Source organism: Periplaneta americana, chromosome 6, assembly GCF_040183065.1.
Source record: "Periplaneta americana isolate PAMFEO1 chromosome 6, P.americana_PAMFEO1_priV1, whole genome shotgun sequence".
NCBI classification, from domain to species: Eukaryota; Metazoa; Arthropoda; class Insecta; order Blattodea; family Blattidae; genus Periplaneta; species Periplaneta americana.
Window position 1 is genome coordinate 49,060,328 of NC_091122.1, and position 22,968 is coordinate 49,083,295.

At 37.1% G+C, this 22,968-nt stretch overlaps 1 protein-coding gene across 9 annotated transcripts in view; it reads right to left on the reverse strand.

The window, feature by feature from the left end:
• Positions 1 to 1,130: 1,130 nt before the first annotated feature.
• The window catches only part of cyc (basic helix-loop-helix ARNT-like protein cyc), a 542,159-nt gene continuing 520,321 nt past the window's right edge, over positions 1,131 to 22,968 (reverse strand). For 8 of the 9 annotated variants that reach the window (XM_069828076.1, XM_069828072.1, XM_069828074.1 and 5 more), the window contains 5 exons: positions 22,152 to 22,270; positions 16,761 to 16,846; positions 14,693 to 14,958; positions 10,258 to 10,405; positions 1,131 to 7,772 (listed from right to left, as the gene is read on the reverse strand). In XM_069828076.1, the coding sequence (XP_069684177.1) occupies positions 7,585 to 7,772; positions 10,258 to 10,405; positions 14,693 to 14,958; positions 16,761 to 16,846; positions 22,152 to 22,270 (807 nt within the window). In that variant the 3' untranslated portion in view covers positions 1,131 to 7,584. The remainder of the gene's footprint in view (positions 7,773 to 10,257; positions 10,406 to 14,692; positions 14,959 to 16,760; positions 16,847 to 22,151; positions 22,271 to 22,968) is intronic. The other variant, XM_069828073.1, reaches the window with a different exon arrangement.

The window sequence follows — 22,968 nt, forward strand, 5'->3', positions numbered from 1 at the left end:
CCTGAGGTATGAAAATGGCCGAATTTCTATCCACATTGTAACTCCTCTCCCATGAATATAATAAATTATTAAAATTAGGTGATGTAGGCCAATAATAAAATTATATCCGGACTCCCCTTGTGTATAGGAATAGACTTGTTACATTGTCAATTTATCAGTGGCGTAGCATGAAATTTTGAGCAGGGGAAGCTAACTCAAGTTGTCTTTCATGCAATATGAGAAAACGTATTACAAAAATATAGTCTTAAAATAAATAGTAGTCAATGTCAAGTCAGCAGTCGAAGATTGGTTGGAACATCGTAAGTAACACCAATAAGGCATGACCTCAAATGATACTTAGTAAAATATGATTTCACAGTTTACACATATCTCTTAACAAATACACGTATAAGTATAACATCAGCTCACTCCCTGTCATACTTTAAGAAATCACAATATTAGTATCATTACGCAACTATGCGTCTGTCTTTTGGTTGTGTCCTTCATAGACAGCAAGGGACTCGGTCATTTCTTTTTTAAATCACACTTTTGTTCGTAAGTCAGTCTTGATAATACAGTTGTCCTAAAAAATTCAAGTAAATTAGTGTCAGGAACCGTTATTTCGCTCATTATTTATTATATCAGCCACAATACACACTAACACTTCAACTGAACACAACTGACGAAAAGGGATAACTCGGAAACTACTTCTTTTAAATGTTAAAGCTAGCTTTTTGCGAGCCTTGCGACTAGGGTAGTTTAGTTAGAAAGGGATGGAAAATCTGCGGAGTGGATTACACAGAAGAAACCAGTCTGATTGGAAACTGGTGTGTGCAGGCTTCTTGTTTACTGCTGCATCACAAATCATCCTGAGCTGCCGCATCACAATATTTAATGCGTAAATATAAATTCTATTAAAATCAATAAATAATTTTCTCTATAGACTGCAGGTTTATTATGAAATTATTATTAAGTGGGGAAGCTAAGCTTTTTAGCTTACATTGACGCTACGCCACTGCAATTTATGAGATATGGCATAAGCATTTGTCTAATTTCAGTTCCACAAAATCCTTTTATTTTTTTCTTTTAGTGTTGGTCGGATGTAGACGTTACAGGTAAAAAATGGAAGAATGAAAACAGAAGGCAGTGTATCACAATGTAATATGTGTATTTGGATATAAATATTCTTTATATTTTTAACATTAAAATACAATTTCAATAACTGGATATATTACAAAACAAATCAACAACATGACAATTTCAACAGGTATCGTGACTTGGTCCTAACTCTTCTTCCTTAATGCTGATGAAAGACTATACTCGTCGCCATCTTCACTTTTCTTCGAGATCACTGAATCGACCTTGCGACTAAACTTCACAACTATTTGTAAATAGACTCCCTTTCGTAATATGAGCTGACGTGTATGAGTTTGAAATAGTCACATACGAATACACACACAATCTCACATATAAAATATATATAATAATTTATACAGTCAATAAGATTCCAAGGCCACTTCTTAGTCATGAGTTCTTCAGTGGTCTCTTGTGTTCTCTTCAGAGTTTTCGTAGTACTTCAGCATAGGGAAAAACATCTTGAGACTGACAGCACACACCAAACACAAAATTCTTAGGCTGTCCTAACAGAGCTCTAAGCACAATATGGCTTACATTAGACAACGAATTTATGGTTGTAGTCCTAGATACTCTGTTAGTATCTCGTACCGTTTCCTGAAAATTGTGGCACCCCTGAGAAGTCCTTTTCTAGTGCACAAGATGACACCATCGTCGCATGAATTTTTAAATAATGACTAGTCTGTAGCATACTAGTCGAAACAGACATTGGTTCTTTGATTCTTGCCATACCATTTTGTATGACGCAGCAATTGATTTTTTTTAATTGGTTTATTTTATGACGCTTTATTAAGTGCGATGGTTATTTAGCGTCTGAATGAAATGAAGCCGATAATGTCAGCGAAATGAGTTCAGGGTCCAGCATCGAAAGTTACTCAGCATTTGCTCTTATTGAATTGAGGGAAAACCCCGGAAAAAACATCGACAGGTAACTTGTCCCAACCAGGATTCGAACCCGGCTCTGAAGTTTCGCATTCCGTAATGCAGACCACTACTCCATGTTGTAGACTATCAGTTGGTGTTCGAGGACCAACACTCTTACATCAAAACTGAAACTTCACAGTGAAAATCCAACAGACTTTCATTCTGCATTATTGGAAATGTGTGATCAACAGATATCGAGCAGCGATTTTGACCAGAGTAGAAATCAAGTTGCAGAGACTTCTAAGTTCAAGAAATTCTGGCAGAAACTTTCGAGAGTGAAGGACCAACAAAAACCGATCGAGTACTTGTTGGTACCAGTACTACTATTACGAGGGTGAATCGGAAAGTAATGCACAATAATTTTTTTCTGCGTTGGTATTGCGACCGGGATGTTGACATTTCACCAAGATATAGAGCGTATTCCGAATCTCAGCGCTGAGCAATCTGATGGCATTGCAGTGTTCCGAATTTCAACGATGATGTCACTGATGCTCCACCGGTGTCGCACCGGTGCCATCAGCTTGCAGAGGTGGTGGCAGTCTCCATCAGTGAATCTGATTGGTTCTTGTATAGGGCGGGAATTAGCAGACGAATGACATCGTGCACTGTTGTGTCATGGCGGTGTGTTCTGCTGTATTGTTTGTAATGAGCACAACGTAAAAACAATATGTTAATTGCTTATAAGCGAACACGCAACGGACCAGTTATTACTACCGGTTCAATAAATAAAATTTGTTTATGCTCTCTTTTCTTTGAACGAGACGACAGTACGGAAATTTCGCAAAATCTTGCTAGTGTAGCACAGACAACAACTTCTACAGCTGCCATGACAGCCATCGAACCTTCCAGCAGTTTTGTTCCTATTTCGCTGCAGCGTGACGTCATTGTGGTCCACCGGTCCGGTGAGATTCGGAATACGCTGATAGTTTGAAGTTTTCACTACAGGCACAATTTGTTTTTTATGTGCAGCTATAGTGAGAGAAGTGTGAACTACGCAACAAAAATGGCGCGCATGTTACAGTCGTCAACTTGTGAAGTGTTGTGCGATTTTTGTGGGCTAAAGGACATAATCCAAGTGAAATTTACAGGACATGTGTGGTGTGTACGGGGAAGACTGTACAGACATCTCCAGTTGGTGAGCATTCTTCGCAGACGGCCATGAGAACCTTTGTGATTCGTCATGTTCTGAGCGACCTGTAACAGCTGCAGCCCAGCAGAATGTCACAGGCATTGAGGCAGAAATTCTGAACGACTGGCAGATCCAACTGCGAACCTTATCTCAGCAGTTCAACATTTCATATGGTGAGGTGTATGATATCGTGCATGACACATTGAAATTTCATAAAGTTGGTGCCTGCTGGGTGTCTAAGAACCTGACAGACGACCACAAGGTCCAGCGAATGACGATATGCTTGGATCACTTTAAGGCATTACGCTGCAGAAGAGCATGACTTTTGAAAGGAATTGTCACTGGTGATGAGTCCTGGGCGTACCACTACATGCCTGAAACAAAGCAGGCCTCTATGGAGTGGAAACATGCTGCTTCCCCAGTAAAGAAAAAATTCAAAGTGATGGAATCTGCTAAGAAAGTGTTTGTGACAGTGTTCTGGAATATGCATGATGTTTTGTTGATGGACTTTGTTAAACACGTCCCGTGTGTGAATCCTGCAGCCTACATTCAAATGTTGGTAAAGTGCATCGTGCCCTTCGTGACAAACGCAGTAACATTAATGCTGATGATGTCAAACTTCTTCATGACAATGCTCGCCCCCATGTTGTGGCTTCTGTTCATGAGAAAATCAACACATTTGTTGCAGAGGGTTTTTCTCAGGGTATTCCCGTTTCCCTGTACCATTCCACTAACATACTCCGCTTCCCCCTCATTTCATATATCATCTGCAACAGTAAAAATCTGGAATAAAGTCTGAGGATAGTACAGGTTTCCAATGCTGATATAGTAAGTGTTTGCGGCTCTGGGCCCCTGGGGCTTTCAGGCTACTTGTATGCAGACGGGGCTAAGGCAAGATGGCCCACTTGTCAGCGTCATATGGTCAGAAAGGGCTTGGGCTCAGAGCCCCTGGGGTTTATCAGGCTATTCCTCCACAAAACAGGACCTGGCTGTATCAAGGGTTGAGGCACGATGGCCCATCTGTCAGGATCAGATTTACGAATGCCACCCAGGCCACCTGTCGGACTTGGACAATCATCACATATACAGAGTGAACCGTAAGTAATGTCATTAATTTCAAGGGGTTATTCCTTGAGTTATTTAAAACAAAATAGTTTAATACAATTTTGCTCCTTTGTGCTTCCTTTCCGAGAAAAAATTATTTTATATTAAATATTTCATAGCGTATTTTGGGAAAGGTATTGAATTAATTCCAAATTCAGTGAATTTGAGAGAGGAGTATATTATGATAATAAATGACTGACGAATTTTAGTTTTGTCCTTTAAATGTGCAGAAATTTGATCCAAATCAACGTAAGTTTTCGTTCCACAAAGGAATTTTAAACCCTGGTGCGCTGTGACAACACTGTAAAGCTGCCTGGAGAGATGCAGCTCGCGTATGCAAGGAATGGGTGGGTGCGACAACGAGAATTGGAAACGTAACACAATTGCTTTTAAATATGGCTCGGGAAATTTGATTTCTTGTATGTTTATCGATTACTACTTTAAAAATTAAAGTGGGAGGGAACTATTTCTAACTGGCTGAAGGAAATGCTCGTAGTACGACAATATAATGTAAAATAAGTTTTTCTTATTGGCTGTGTTCACCGAATATTTAATTAAAATTAAATCGAAGAATTTAAAAATAAAATTTTTTGTACTCCAGCATTATAAACAGTCTTTATCGTTAGTGAAAATTGTGCATAATATGCCATATTATCGTACTAGTGCCGTAAAAATATTACCACGACAATTAAAACGTCATGACTTCTATTAAAAAACATAACTTGTATCATGAAGTTAACATTATAAAACGATTTGCCGGTGCTATAATATTTAATATACCTACCAAATTAGTCATAGAAACCTCTTTCTTCACAGACCATGATATAAAACTACACATCATTACAAATCCGATATTATTTCTTTATTAATATTGTTTCATAATAGTGTCATACGAAAAAATAACGTATGAAACTTATTTATAATGTTATACAATTATTACACTGTCCCGCGCAGTGGTGTTGTGGTCTAAGGCATCTTGTTTAGGACTCGTGTTATGGAATGCGCGCTGGTTCGAGTCCTCATGGGGGAAGAAATTTTCTCATGAAATTTCGGCCAGTGTATGGGACCAGTGCCCACCCAGCATCGTGTTGCACTTGGGGAGCTACGATAGGTAGTGAAATCCAGTTATGCAAACCAGCTATAACGGCTGGGGGGCTCATCATGCTAACCACACGATACCTCCATTCTGATTGGATGATCGTCCACCTCTGCTTCGGCATGTGGCCATGAGGTCAGCAGCTGGCTGGTCGGTCTTGGTCCTTCGTGGGTGCCACGGATTATTATTATTATTATTATTATTATTATTATTATTATTATTATTATTATTATTACGTTTGCTTCATAACATTTGCTCTCGTAGTAAACTATAACATTATAAACTTGTTTCGTAGTACTAATATTTTTTTTTTCGTTACTTTAACGTAAAATAAGCATATCGTATTTTTATTTTTTTCCTTTAGATATTTAAATGTTTTAAAATTTTGTTTTTATAACGTGATATATGCATCATTATTGTTTAAAATCTCTAGAATATTCAATTGAAATGTGAGTATAGAAATATTTCTTAATCTTTTCACTTTAGTTTGAAATAAGTGTGTCTTATTGTCATGTTCTCTGAACATTTAATTAAATTTAAGTTTTAAAGTTTATTTTAAATTTCCCAAGATTCTGTTTAACATGAAATGAACATAGTTCATTCTCCGTTCTCTAACATACGGTAGTTTAAACACAGCAATGAAACGGTATAGTTTTTTTAGTTGGTTATTTAACGACGCTGTATTAACTACTAGGTTATTTAGCGTCGATGAGATTGGTGATGGCGAGATGAGGCCGAGGATTCGCCATAGATTAACTGGCATTCACCTTATGGTTGGGAAAAACCTCGGAAAAAACCCAACCAGGTAACCAGCCCAAGCGAGGATCGAACCCACGCCTGAGCGCAACTTCAGACCGGCAGGCAAGTGCCTTAACCGACTGAGCCATGCCAGTGGCTTTAAACGGTATATCATCTATATTTTTTCTTAGGAATTTAAAAACAATGACATCATCTATATTTTTTCTTAGGAATTTAAAAACAATGACCTTCAACAAGCCAGATCAAAGCATCACAACTCAATGTGGAACCTACTACCTGTTGGTCGCAGCGTTGCAAGATGTAGATGTCATAATTCATGTATTTTAAAAAACACGTTTTTCTGGAGAACTATTTAAAACATAGCAAAATGGTACTTAATTTTTTTGTTGCTCTTCACTCAAGGAATCATCACCAGAATTAATGACATTACTCACGGTTTACCCTGTATAGGTCGCACAATGGGCCAAAGCATACCTAAGACCCGGGTCCAGCTCTCGTGAAGCCAACCAGCCAGCTGGTGATGCTCCTCATAGTACAGATTTAAGTCCATCAGACTTCGACTGACTCCCAAAGCTGAAATGTGGAGTCTGATTTCAAAATCATGCACTGCATTACAAAACTGTATGGTAATCATGACTTGTGATTATTCAATCATTCACGCAATGGTGGTGCCATATTGTACATATATTTTGAAATGACCTTGACATTATAGGCTAAACCCAAGACAATTTCATATGTAAATGACTGAACTCTGAACACGAAGAGATGCTGAGACAGGAGGCACAGCGTTTCGGACGGACAAAGAATGAGGCGATTTTGTAACCCATGTTTGGCTGGAATCCATAAGCTTGGTGTAATCTTAATTCAATTCACCTTCTAGCTCTCGTTTTGGAATGTGTCCTTTTAGAGACATATATATACAACTAAAACGGCGTTTCCTGCACTCTTAAGCACTGGTAAATAAATCTTGTACTCATCGTTCATTGGAGCTGCTTTATGAGACAAGTTTCACCTCTGATATGCATGTTTATGCAATTGGAATCACAACACTTCGTAGACGGAACAACTACACTACACACAATCGTGTACCAGACATCAGACAGTAGCACAACGAAAAGCTTTAAGTATCACACACATGTTATTTCTTCTTAAATTTACAATCACAGTCATGGTCATTTATCTTGCAATGTGGCTATCTAACAAGCATTTGAATGAGGGCTAGGACCCATATGTTTTTCACAAAATTTGTACTAAATATCTGCTCCATTCCTATGTTAAACACATTGTTTAGGTTATGAAGATTTGCATTTCTTTACACCTAAAATCACAGGTCATGATGAACACTATGGGTTGCTATTCTTTATTTACTTATACTACGTCTCTACTGCCTGCAGTTTTTGGTACAGAACACATCACAGTTTGTTTCGGATACAATACCACTTCCGCACGATTATTAGGCTCAAGGTAATGGCCACGGGAGTCCAGAAAAATCGACGGGTCCGCCGAGCCCCGCATCTGCTTCTAGGAGACTCATGATCACAGCCATGGCCGCCTCGTCATTGCCGTCGCTGGAAACACCCGGGTTTGGTGACTCCGGCAACACAGCGCCTCCTATCATTTCCATCATTTCATCGTCTGGTTCACCACCTGGACGAAAAAAAATAAGTCAGCAAGGTTAACATGGTGTGTAATGAACAGGTTTTTTTCTATGTTGTGTTGTTTTCTTTGTTCAAAAATTACCACTGGTCTCACTTCCGCACTTTATTAGTTTAAATTCTTCAGCTAGAATAGAAATGGGAATGGACAATATCATGAGTACAATCCTAGTTAGAAACACAAAATATTTTATGCTCGACCATGCCGAAATGTAGTAATTATACACCTGGTAGTAGCCCTTTAATGCACCTCATTAAAGTACATCTATTCATTATAGTTCAGTTGTTCAGCCAATGAGAAATCACCTTTGTACTGATTGTACCATTATAAAACCGCAAGTATCGATTATTCTCGGATATGCAATCGAAAGACAATTAGCGAAAAGTCACGGAGGCTGGAAATCCAATACTGTCGCAGAAGGTTATGTTCTGTTACTATAATAATTAGCGTTAATTGTAAATAATATTCAAATAAATTCAATTTGTCATCTCGTTTTTCAATTCTAAATCAATTTCCAGGTTATATCAAGCCTAATCTTCATGTTATTCTCTAGATTATATCAAGGTCAATGACATTTGTGTTTCGGAAAAAATCAATACTTTCGCGTCTGCGCATATCTCACAATTCAGGTCAGTTCCACTCCTCACTTACATAACCATAACATGGATACTTCTGAATAATTTCAAGTTAGAAATATGGTCGAACATAAAAAGTCGTATGAAACTTGCCTATAATGGTAATTAAGACGCTCGTATGAAAATTATGAAACTCGCTTGCGCTCGTTTCATAAACAAACATACTCGCGTCTTAATTACTACCATTATAGACTGGTTGCATAATGTACTATATACATCTTGATTACACAACTTTTAACACTATATCACAAACACACCCCCACAGGAAACAAAACAAAAGGCGCCAAGACAACCAGTTCTGAAGATGGCCAATAGCAGGCCGAAACATGTTAACAAGGCAATATAAAATTTAACACGTGGAAGATACACAATAGTTTTCCGAAACAAAATATTTAATTAAAGGAATTCAAAGTGACCAAAATACGTTTATGAAACAATATTTATTAAATCAAATTACAAATACGACAAATATGGCAATCGTAAAAATTAAAAATAGTATTTTTAATATAGGATTAGGATGGTTATGGGATAACTTGGCTACTAGAAACAACGCAGCAAGCCTAAATTTAATTAAATCAAGATGTAAAAATATTACTAGACAAAATGATTTCAGTAGTATCAATGAAATGCGCTCCCTAATATTTTTTATGAATATAAAAAAATATGGGGACGGAGTACATATATAGATAATATGAAAATGAAAGAAAGATTTGGACTAGTCTGGTTCAGACTGGGGATTTGGAGATTAAGAAATAATAGAGGTAATATACCTCAAGGCACGTGCCCATTATGTGGACATAGAGAAGATGACATTCATATTGTTTTTGAATGTCAATACATAAAAGAAATACGGGTGAAATTTATAAATGAAAAGTTCCTACAAATGAATAAAGAAATAGCTATAAGAAAACTTATGAATAATAATAATAATAACATAAAGTTACAAAGGCAAATAGGCTTATATCTTTTTTTTGGCCAAAAAAATTAGAATGGAAAGAATAAATGAAATAGCTAGAATTGAATGAGAAAAAAAAATTGGATAAGAAAAAAGGTTTAGTTTATGAATAGTAGTATCAATAAATAAAATAAAACATATATATTCAATAAATAAATTTTAATTACAGATAGATAATCGGTCAAGTATAGCAAAGAAGGGAAGAGTTACTCATAGATTATTCTAGTATATTTAAAACTTTTGACGAAATTTATGGGACAGAAGACAACTCAAGCTAAAAAGTAGGACAAACTAGTCGCATCTTATATTAAATAGTTAAGTTTAGAAATTATATTACAAATTATATATCTATATGTAAATTATAAAGTATGTAATGTAAGGTTTCAATGATTATATGTATGTATATTTTTTTTGTCTGTGAACTACAATAAATAAATATCATATCATACTTCAGCACTTGGTACAGCAAGTGGCAACAAGTGGTTGAATCTACTCTTCAAATCATTAAAAGGTGTTTCAAGTTTGTAACCTCCCAGTGTAAGGGGCATATTTCGTTAGATCTATATTTATTAGTCCAACCATTTGATTAACAAGGATACAAGTTTATTCAGCTATTGGATGCAATAATTTATTGTTATAAAGTAATGCTTCACAATTACTTTTTCCACCTAAGAGACATATTCCATTAATTTGATGTTACATTCATTTTCCAGTGAGGTCTTAAAGTGTAGATTTTATTTAAATAAACATTTAATATAATAAATGATATAATAAAATAAATTTAGCGCATTTAAAAATGACAGTATATGATATAATGTATGGTCCTCCATAAAACAGGCTTCAATAAACTACAATGAACATTTTTTTAAGACAGCAGATTGCTCACCTGGTTCACTAGCAGCCGATAGCGGGACATTATTACGGATGTGATTAAACATTCCTGACGTGCTGTTGTTATTGTGGTTTGTTCGCTGGTGTGTGGAGCTACTTCGCTGCTGTGTTGGTTGTTCGGTGGAATTGCTTGTAATGACAGGCTGGAAAATCATAAATTACAACTTGTTACTTGGGTACTGGAGCGAGTTCCTTCTAACACCGCAGATAAAAAAAATTGGATTTTGTATGCAAGTTAGGCCTACATACCTTTGGGGAGGCCGAAAGGTAGATGGGAGGATAGTATAAAAATGGATTTGAGAGAGGTGGTATATGATGGTAGAGACTGGATTAATCTTGCACAGGATAGGGACCGATGGCGGGCTTATGTGAGGACGGCAATAAATGTCCGGGTTCCTTAAAAGCCATTTGTAAGTAAGTAAGCAAGTGAGACCTACATATCAGCTAAAAATTCAAAATGAATTCTCGAGAGCAATTTCTTTATCTTAAGCCAGCACGCAACAGAACAAGTCAATCAATTTAATTATGTAGCATGACAAAGCTGCTTTTGAGGAAACAAATATATGGATAAGAAAACAAACAAATTTGCTTTATCTGGGGGGAAATTACTAGGATACAGCTTAAAAAAGTACAAAATAAAAAAAAATTTTTTTACAAAGCTACATTTCTAACATTTGGATACTGTTGCGAAATAAAAAGTTTAAAATACGGTAGCCCTACATAATCTTAAAAGATAATATACAACTGAAATGTGCTACCAAAAAAATTGTGGCAAGCTATACATCCTCATAATTACCACCGTCATCCACTTCATCATCTTTGTCATCATCCTCATAATTACCACCATCGTCCACTTCATCATCTTTGTCATCTTCCTCATAATTACCACCGTCGTCCACTTCATCATCTTTGTCATCATCCTCATAATTACCACCGTCGTCCACTTCATCATCTTTGTCATCATCCTCATAATTACCACCATCGTCCACTTCATCATCTTTGTCATCATCCTCATAATTACCACCGTCGTCCACTTCATCATCTTTGTCATCATCCTCATAATTACCACCATCGTCCACTTCATCATCTTTGTCATCATCCTCATAATTACCACCATCGTTCACTTAATCATTTTTGTCATCATCCTCACAATTACCACCATCGTTCACTTCATCATCTTTGTCATCATCCTCATAATTATCACCATCGTCCACTTCATCATCTTTGTCATCATCCTCATAATTACCACCATCGTTCACTTCATCATCTTTGTCATCTTCCTCATAATTACCACCGTCGTCCACTTCATCATCTTTGTCATCATCCTCATAATTACCACCATCGTCCACTTCATCATCTTTGTCATCATCCTCATAATTACCACCATCGTTCACTTAATCATTTTTGTCATCATCCTCATAATTACCACCATCGTCCACTTCATCATCTTTGTCATCATCCTCATAATTACCGCCATCGTCCACTTCATCATCCTTGTCATCATTCTCATAATTACCACCGTCGTCCACTTCATCATCTTTGTCATCATCCTCATAATTATCATCATCGCCCACTTTATCTAATCCTTGTAATTATTCTCATAATTACCATCATCGTCTACTCCATCCTCATAATTACCATCTCTGTCCACTTCATCATCCTCATAATTACTATCATCGTCCACTTTATCATCTCTGTCATCATCCCCATAATTACCATCATCGTCCACTTTATCATCATCCTCATAATTACTACCATCGTCCACTTCATCATCATATTTACCATCATCGTCCACTTCATCATCATCCTCATAATTACTACCATCGTCCACTCATCATTCTCATAATTACCATCATTGTCCACTTCATCATCATCCTCACAATTACTACCATCGTCCACTTCATCATCCTCATAATTACCATCATCGTCCACTTTATCATCATCTTCATAATTACCATCATCGTTCACTTTATCATCATCCCCATAATTACTAACATCATCCACGTCATCATCCTCATAATTATCGGCATCGTAAACTTCATCATCTTTGTCATCATCCTCATAATTACCATCATCGCCCACTTTATCTTCATCCTCATAATTACTAACATCATCCACTTTATCATCATCGTCCTCATAATTACCATCATCGTCTATACTTCATCATCTTAAAAATTACCACTATCGTCCACTTCATCCTCTGTCATCATTCTCGTAACTACCATCATCGTCAGCTTCATCATCTTTGTCATCATCCTCATAATTACCACCGTCGTCCACTTCATCATCTTTGTCATCATTCTCATAATTACCACCATCGTCCACTTCATCATCTTTGTCATCATCCTCATAATTACCACCATCGTCCACTTCATCATCTTTGTCATTATCCTCATAATTACCACCATCGTTCACTTAATCATTTTTGTCATCATCCTCACAATTACCACCATCGTTCACTTCATCATCTTTGTCATCATCCTCATAATTATCACCATCGTCCACTTCATCATCTTTGTCATCATTCTCATAATTACCACCATCGTTCACTTCATCATCTTTGTCATCTTCCTCATAATTACCACCGTCGTCCACTTCATCATCTTTGTCATCATCCTCATAATTACCACCATCGTTCACTTAATCATTTTTGTCATCATCCTCATAATTACCACCATCGTCCACTTCATCATCTTTGTCATCATCCTCATAATTACCGCCATCGTCCACTTCATCATCCTTGTCATCATTCTCATAATTACCACCGTCGTCCACTTCATCATCTTTGTCATCATCCTCATAATTATCATCATCGCCCACTTTATCTAATCCTTGTAATTATTCTCATAATTACCATCATCGTCTACTCCATCCTCATAATTACCATCTCTGTCCACTTCATGATCCTCATAATTACTATCATCGTCCACTTTATCATCTCTGTCATCATCCCCATACTTACCATCATCGTCCACTTTATCATCATCCTCATAATTACTACCATCGTCCACTTCATCATCATATTTACCATCATCGTCCACTTCATCATCATCCTCATAATTACTACCATCGTCCACTCATCATTCTCATAATTACCATCATTGTCCACTTCATCATCATCCTCACAATTACTACCATCGTCCACTTCATCATCCTCATAATTACCATCATCGTCCACTTTATCATCATCTTCATAATTACCATCATCGTTCACTTTATCATCATCCCCATAATTACTAACATCATCCACGTCATCATCCTCATAATTATCGGCATCGTAAACTTCATCATCTTTGTCATCATCCTCATAATTACCATCATCGCCCACTTTATCTTCATCCTCATAATTACTAACATCATCCACTTTATCATCATCGTCCTCATAATTACCATCATCGTCTATACTTCATCATCTTAAAAATTACCACTATCGTCCACTTCATCCTCTGTCATCATTCTCGTAACTACCATCATCGTCAGCTTCATCATCTTTGTCATCATCCTCATAATTACCATCATCACCCACTTTATCTTCATCCTCATAATTACTAACATCATCCACTTTATCATCATCGTCCTCATAATTACCATCATCGTCTATACTTCATCATCTTCAAAATTACCACTATCGTCCACTTCATCCTCTGTCATCATTCTCGTAACTACCATCATCGTCAACTTCATCATCTTTGTCATCATCCTCATAATTACCATCATCACCCACTTTATCTTCACCCTCATAATTACTAACATCATCCACCTTATCATCATCCTCATAATTACCATCATCGTCTATACTTCATCATCTTCAAAATTACAACTATCGTCCACTTCATCCTCTGTCATCATTCTCGTAACTACCATCATCGTCCACTTCATCATCCTCATAATTACTAGCATCGTCAACTTCATCATCTTTGTCATCATCGTCATAATTACCATCATTGCCCACTTTATCATCATCCACATAATTAGCATTATGATCCACTTTATCATTATCATCGTCATAATTACCATAATCATCTACTTCATCATCATCATAATTACCACCATCGTCCACTTCATCCTCTGTCATCATTCTCGTAAATACCATCATCATCCAGTTCATCATAATTCTTGTTACCATCATAATTGTCATCACAGTATCCCTGTCACTTTTATTGTTTTCAGTATTAATATCTTCGTCACAGTGTCGTGGTCACATGACCGCTGTCGCCACCAACACTGCCACCAACACTACCACCACCACCATCATTCTCGTCGCTGTAGCCGCCGCCATCATAATCATAATCATGATCCATCATCATCATCATCATCATCATCATCATCATCATCATCATCATCATCACCACCTAATCCAAGGCCTAGGCCGTATTTACGATTTAGTCTCTAAATAATTTTAAACTGTCTTACTGTGTTCTGCTACATACCAAACTATATCTTAATGGTGATCCCTGCGAATTTCTCTTGTACTGTATGTCTGTTTGCTTCGGACTGTCAGAACGACGTACCTCCGTGCTAGGCTGCGAGATCTGAGGAGGAAGCGCTCTTTCTGCGTCCGGTGATGGGCTACTTTCCGAAGATGAGTCTCCTCCACGCCGCTGGGAGTCCATCACTTCTTCAGCTATCTGTCGTCCAATCTTGCTCGCTTCCACATGAGTGCTGATCAGTCTCTGCATGTCTCGTCCTCCAGTAGCTAGTGTAACACAAAATTGTATACGCTTTTAATCGACAATTCATCTTTACGATCACAAGGCTTCACTGCCAAATGCAAAGCATTAGACAAAAACAGACTTGGACTAAATTGCCATGTTTTGAGGTGAATACATCTTTAAAATCAGACTGAGATATGGAGTACCAGGACGGAAACAGTGATGTGACTATGCGCAGGGTGACCCATTCCGACACCATAACTTTCTGACTAATAACACGGCTGAAGCGTTCGATCGGGTATACTACTACGACGCGAGCATGAAATTGGTGACAGCTTGTGGCGACTGGCAGCCATTTTGGGCGTGTGCGAAAATTTCCGGACAATAGGCCTATATCTCTTCGATTTAAGACAGACATATTCACGGCATGACACGGCCACGCCCATTTTTTTTTTTTTTTTTTGTTATTTTCGATTTCAAGTAGAGATCTCATATTTAATAAAACTTACTACATTTTATTTGCATCATTCCTGAATAAATTTACTTGCAGATACTAAATACTGTATGAACGAAATCTGATCAATAGTTTAGAAAAAATCTCTTCATATACATGCATCTAGAGCAGTGGTCGGCGGATTCTAGTACCGATGCCGGATCGAATCCCCTCAGTTTAAGTTCTATCTCTCAGTTTTCCCTTTGGTGGCCTACCCTCATGTACTTTGTCACAGAGTATGTGATAGTGGCACAATGTCCTACGCACTATGTACAGAGGTGCACTCATTACGACTGACTTAGTGGCCGGGATCCGACGAGACGAGACCCGTCTTGAATCATTAAGTGTGGCTTAGTGGATAAAGCGTCAGCACATAGAGCTGAAAACCCGGGTTCGAGTCCCGGTGCCGGAGAGAATTTTTATCCCTTCTAACCACCCTTCATCATATGGTAACGCAGAATTCCTGCACGGAAATATCTTCGGTACATCATAATAATATAACACAACAAAGTTTAGTTCGTACAAAAGTATTGAAGAAACATATGAACCCTAGTAAACTAACATATAAAAGTCTGAGAATAGTTGGAAAAAATGCCGATGTAAAACTGGGGATTTTATTTAATCATACAGATCATGCGTGTTGTGCAGGTATACAAAATATTCCACTAACACTGCAGCAAGGTGAACAATGGTGAGGAATATATTATGGTTCATATAAATTATTATTATTATTATTAATATTATCATCATTATTATCATTACTATTCTTATTTATTATTATTATTATTATTATCATCAATAATTTACTTATTTTTTTATACTTTGTAGGCCTCATTTATTTTTGACCTGCTGTTCACATTTTATTATGCTTTTTTCTTTCTTTCTGTATGTTATATATTATATCTGATTTCTTCTTACTTGTTGTTTACATTTTATTATTATTATCTTATTCAGTTTTGTGTGTACTTTGTAAATTTGTAGTGTTTCTATAACGCAGTTTTTACTCCTGGTTGAGTGTTAGAGAAGGCCGTATGGCCTTAACTCTGCCAGGTTAAATAAATTATTATTATTATTATTATTATTATTATTATTATTATAAATTTTTACATACATGATCAGCAGGGGTGGTAATTTTATTTCTAACAATAGCAACAGCTTTTATAGGTTATGTTCTCCCATGAGGTCAAATATCATTTTGAGGGGCAACAGTAATTACAAACTTATTATCAGCAATCCCATACTTAGGTATCGATTTGGGAGTAGCTAAAATATAAATAAACAAAACAACTGAAATCACTGGAATACACAAATTTATTAAGTAAAACTAGAGAAAATGACCTGACCATTACTTACAGTGTGAGAAGAAGTCAAAACTTTGTTGCGATTGGCTGGGTCCTTCTGTTCTCATGACACTACTCTCTACAACGCGCATGTCTGACCTGCAACAAGTCACATTATACATGAAACAATGAAGCTTATAGCTACAACGAATTGTCTCTCTTATCTGAACTGCAAGTAATGTATATTGACTCTTTCCGTTCCTTGTTAATGGAAATTCATGTCTTTTAATTTCGTTAACATGTCTTCCAAATTCATCGCATTCGATGCAAATCTTTCGTCGCGCAATGATTCTGGATAGTCACTTTTCTCATACAGAAATAACGACATTTTATCGTAGTGCTGCGCATGATTAGGTTGTATTCGGAGCAGTTGCTTGCGCGCTTTCATTCGGAGGCCTCCGGATTTCCTCCGATCGATGCCGCGCAGCGCAGGTTGTATATGCGCATGGAGCAGATATACACACTTTCCACTGAGCATTCCTTTATTCGGATCATGTAGTGCAGCGGTGGCGAAAATGTAATCGTGCGCCGAGCCACTGTGTAACCTGCAACGTGCATAGCACCTAAGGAGGGAGGCGGACACCCGAAGGGAAAGTGAAGCAACTGTCTGACTTATTAACGGATTTTCATTTTCCATACGTCAAGCACTTAAATATAATTTTATACAGTACAAGGCTACAAACTAATGTTTAGTACGTGTAACGAAGAAAGAAATGAACAATATCACAACCTAAAATTAACTGTCTTCAGAATGTCTCTGCGACAAAATTTCAAAATCAGGAATTATGTCACTTACTGCCAGTCGTAGTTGATCACGAAGGTATTTGTCTGTCAGTCGTGATCTAAATTTGGTTTTTACTATCTTAATTGTTGAAAATAATTTTTCTCAAACGTTAGTTGTAGCGAACATGGCTTCAACAGAGCAAGCGAAAGAACGAAGCTTCGGATATTTATTTTTTGGGAAAGATTTGAAAGTTCAACATTTCTCAAGTCCTTACATCTAGCTTTCATTTGACATCACAAAGTAAATCAGTGAGTTCAAATTGAAGAGCTAACCGCATTATTCGTACATCTGCTGAAAAAGTATCGACGTACATGATGATGATGATGATGATGATGATGATGATAATGATGATGATGACAACACTTAACCATTTAATGTTTCATCAGTAACATGTAGTATAATGCCGTTTTATGTTATACAACCGTTTTCCTCGTAATACTTGTGAACAAATCATACTTTTAATATTCTAATCATATTGACAGCAAAAAAATGCGTCCCCCCATCCTACTTGGAACTTTCGTACATGGTTTCGAGAGAGACATATGCCACTCTCAGGTCAGGGACAAATACAAATGGAATGGAGTTTGACTCCAGTGAGTGAGAGGGTGGGAGTTGGCGGAGGTTAGAAGCAAGCGAAATGCACAGCTATCACTGCGAGCCACAATGTCTCGCGAGTCACGTTCTCGCCACGGCTGATGTAGTGGTTCGAATCCGAGTACTTATTCAATAAGTGTGTAATTTTGTGTTTATTCTCTCATTGTTTTATATTTTACTCTCTCTCGCTCTCTCTCTCTTTTTTTTTTTTTGCTTGAAGTACTATTTCAGCCGGCAGATCTTTTTTCTACATTTAAAATTCATAGAACAATACGAAATATATGGAAAAGCGTGTTACTTTTATGTCATTGATCAACTTAATGTCATTAAATTCAATTATTGTGAAATCTACAGCAAAAGTAAAGCTTTTCAGTAGCTTATAATTCTTCTAGAAACATTCGTTTATTCACAAATAGTTACTGCCAATATTAGTCTCATCGATTGAGTTTAACGTAAACTATATTAAATGGAATTTTAGAATGAAACCAAAGAAACGTATGGTATGAATGTGTTAATGTTCACTGTTTAAAAATAATTTAATCAGGCTCTTCTTCACTTTTAACTCTCGAAAACACTTTTACATAATATCCATGAATATGTTACATTAGAACATAATGTAATATTAATAAATATACCGTAACATAATACTAACAATAATAATAATAATAATAATAATAATAATAACAACTACCGCCAGTCTTGTCTTTCGGTCTTAAACTAATACGAACACAACACCCATGCTCAAGACGGGACTCGAACCCACAACCCTTCAGACCAAGCGGTAGAGTCATTTCGTGCCTCTACCGCTTGTGCCACGCAGCCTGGCTACACTTAAAATAGTTCATAAATAATTTGACGAGCATCCCAAAATGCATGCGTGGAAGAGGGGTTGCCTAACTACTCGGCAATATGACAACTATTACGGCTTTTAACTAGTAATGTTCAGTTGTCTCGTAAGTTCGTTCTCTTCCATCATAAGGTCCATATATTCCACCTGAAGACACTCTACCCTCTATACAACCAAGTTATCATAGTTGCCGGAACACCTCTGCAACATAGTGTTAACCAGACCGCTATTGAATACGTCAGTACGTGTTTTGGACTGACTTTGGGTGCAGCTGTGTGGAATTGCAAGTGTTTACAAAACATGGAAGGCAAAAAGGAATATTTTCGGAAACTTACGCTGTTTTATTATCGTAAAGGTAAAACTGCCTCACAAGTCCACATCTGTGGAGTAACGGCTAGCGCATCTGGTCGTGAAACCAGATGGCCCGGGTTCGAATTCCTGTCGGGGCAAGTTGCCTGGTTGAGGTTTTTTCCGGGGTTTTCCCTCAACCCAATATGAGCAAATGCTGGGTAACTATTGGTGTGGGACCCCGGGCTCACTTCACCGGCACGCACGCACGCACGCACGCACGCACGCACGCACGCACGCACACACACACACACACGTCGGATCAAATACTTCCACACGGTAGCAACTTGTATCGATAACATCATTCGATTATCTAACAAAATGAATATTATTATCGGTTACAAATTTAAATTAAGTTGTTAGAATGTACCTCGAAACGCGTTGAACGTAAAATTTCATTATGAGTTTCTGAATTGATTAATGTTGCAACACTTGCTACCAAGCTGATAATATCTAATAGATGTTTCATTATTTTAATTTTTTTAAGAGGTTGTTTTACGACGCTTTATCAACATCTTAGGTTATTTAGCGTCTTAATGAGATGAAGGTGATAATGCCGGTGAAATGAGTCCAGGGTCCAGCACCGAAAGTTGCCCGGCATTTGCTCATATTGGATTGAGGGAAAACCCCGGAAAAACCTCAACCAGGTAACTTGCCCAGACGCACTAACCGTTACTCCACAGGTGTGGACTATGTTTCATTATGCTCTTTCATTAATAACTAAAAAACAAAACAAACAAAAAACTTTCAGACATGTTTATATGAATTTTTTTTTCCTTGTTTTGTTGTGAGGAACATGCCCCAAAGGTTTTTTATTTTAGTAGGTTATTTTACGACGGTCTATCGACAGCTTAGGTTATTTAGCGTCTGAATAAGATGAAGGTGATAATGCCGGTGAAATGAGTCCGGGGTCTAGCACCGAAAGTTACCCAGCATTTGCTCATATTGGGTTGAGGGAAAACCCCGGAAAAACCAACCAGGTAACTTGCCCAGACGCACTAACCGTTACTCCACAGGTGTGGACTATGTTTGATTATGTTCTTTCATTAATAACTAAAAAACAAAACAAAACAAAAAAAACTTTCACACATATGTTTTTTATGAACTTTTTTTCCCTTGTTTTGTTGCGAGGAACATGCCCCTAAGGTTTTTTATTTTAGTAGGTTATTTTACGACGCTCTATCGACAGCTTAGGTTATTTAGCGTCTGAATAAGATGAAGGTGATAATGCCGGTGAAATGAGTCCGGGGTCCAGCACCGAAAGTTACCCAGCATTTGCTCATATTGGGTTGAGGGAAAACTCCGGAAAAAACCTCAACCAGGTAACTTGCCCCCACCGGGAATCGAACCCGGGCCACCTGGTTTCGCGACCAGACGCGCTAACCGTTACTCCAAAGGTGTGGACGTCAAAGTATTTCTGAAACACTCTGTATATATATATTTTTTTTCAGGAATAAATATAAGTTACATTTTGAAGATGGCACGCAATACCGCTTATGAATGTAACAAAAAATCGCGAGAATCTCAACAGAAGCCAAGGGTAAATCAAAAGGAATCGAACAAGCCCAAAATCACAAGCACCGAGCGAGTCAAACTATTTCAACAGCGCAAGAAAGAAGTCGTGGCTCGCGTCGCCGAACAATCTTCGGACTCAACTATCGAAATTGTGCTTGGGCAGTCCAGAATACAAATCACTTTTGTTCTTAACAAATTTTCTTAATTATCATCCAACACATGACGTAGCTCTATGCTAAACCTTGCGACATAATCAGACTTGGGCCTACATATTACATATTTTTTCCGATAAATTCAGGAAGAACCTTGTAATACATCCTATATTTAAATACATATTATTGCAACACTCATTTAGTCTTTCACGATAGAAATCTAAAATTTCCACGAAGGCAAAAATGTTTATGCTCGATCATGCCGAAATGTAGTAATTATACATCTGGTAGTAGCCTTTTAATGCACCTCATTAAAGTACACCTATTCATTAATATTCAGTTGTTCAGCCAATGAGAAATCACAATTGTACTGATTGTACCATTATAAATCCGCAAGTATCGATTATTCTCGGATATGCAATCGAAAGACAATTAGCGAAAAGTCACGGAGGCTGGAAATCCAATACTGTCGCAGAAGGTTATGTTCTGTTACTATAATAATTAGCGTTAACTGTAAATAATATTGAAATAAATTCAATTTATCATTTAGTTTTTCAATTCTAAATCAATTTCCAGGTTATATCAAGCCTAATGTTCATGTTATTCTCTAGATTATATCAAGGTCAATGACATAGTGTTTCGGAAAAAATCAATACTTTCGCGGCTGCGCAAATGTCACAATTCAGATCAGTTCCGCTCCTCACTTACATAACCATAACATAAATACTTATGAATAATTTCAAGTTAGAAATATGGTCGAGCATAAAAAGGCGTATGAAACTTGCCTATAATGGTAATTAAGACGCTCGTACGAAAATTATGAAACTCGCTTGCGCTCGTTTCATAAACAAACATACTCGCGTCTTAATTACTACCATTATAGGCTCGTTGCATAATGTACTATAGTGCCACTCTTGGTTAATGAGTTACAATGGAAAGGTTCAGAGCCATAGTGGGCCAAGCGCCATTTATTAAAAATGGAGAAAGCCACGGTTAAAGTTAAGTGAATGCCATAGTTTAATGAAGATTGACATATCATTTAGTTTCATTCTACGGTTTTAGTAAATGGCGTTTGGCCCACTATGGTTCTGAACCCTTCAATTAGTTACACACATTTCTACTTCACTCCATTATAAAATATAGTTTAGAAAACAAGATACTTACAAAATTACACTATTTTTGGCTACAAGGTATTCTACATCTTTCGTCCATGGATTTCTGAACGATTTCCATTCACTCTGTAGGCGTACAAAGCAACCATCTTTACTTCGAAACTGGTACACCTATGAAAAAATGAACAGTACCTGTTAGTTCATCATCTTAAAATTCAATAACGTCACCAATTGTATTGCCCGTCCAAGGCGAATGAGGACTCGGCGGTTCTGCGAACTAAACTGTTTATCTGCTCTGGTTGTGAGTACAATCGTGTTCCCTCCCAGTCGGCCTGTACACTAGGGCGTATCGATAAAAAATCCAAAATTCAAAATATGAGTGTACGAGCTCTTCCATCTCAAATCGACCGAAATATAGAGAAAATTGACCTTACAATTTCTAAATACGATAAAACTTTTTTTTGTACGTAGAGAACTGTGATACACTGCTTTGTGCAAAGTTTGAGGCATCAGAACTTCATAGTGTTTAAATTTAAAATATTTAAATTTATCGTATTTTCATAAAATTAGCAACTTTAAACTGTTGTGGCTCCGAAACCCTTTTACCCAATGATCAAAATCATGGTTTATTTTGATGCTGAGGAATTATAGTTTACATTGACATGTAAACAGATTTTCTTACTTTTTATGGAAATGGAGAAATTTAGATTTTTCCTCATAAAGATGCCTTTGCCAAGGAAAAAATATTTTAAAAATATACAGTTACATTCCGCATTGAAAGTATAAATAAACACATATTTTTTACTGATGGCACGTTGATAAGAAAGTATTGAAAATATAAAATAAAGAAAATAAATAGTACGCGCGTG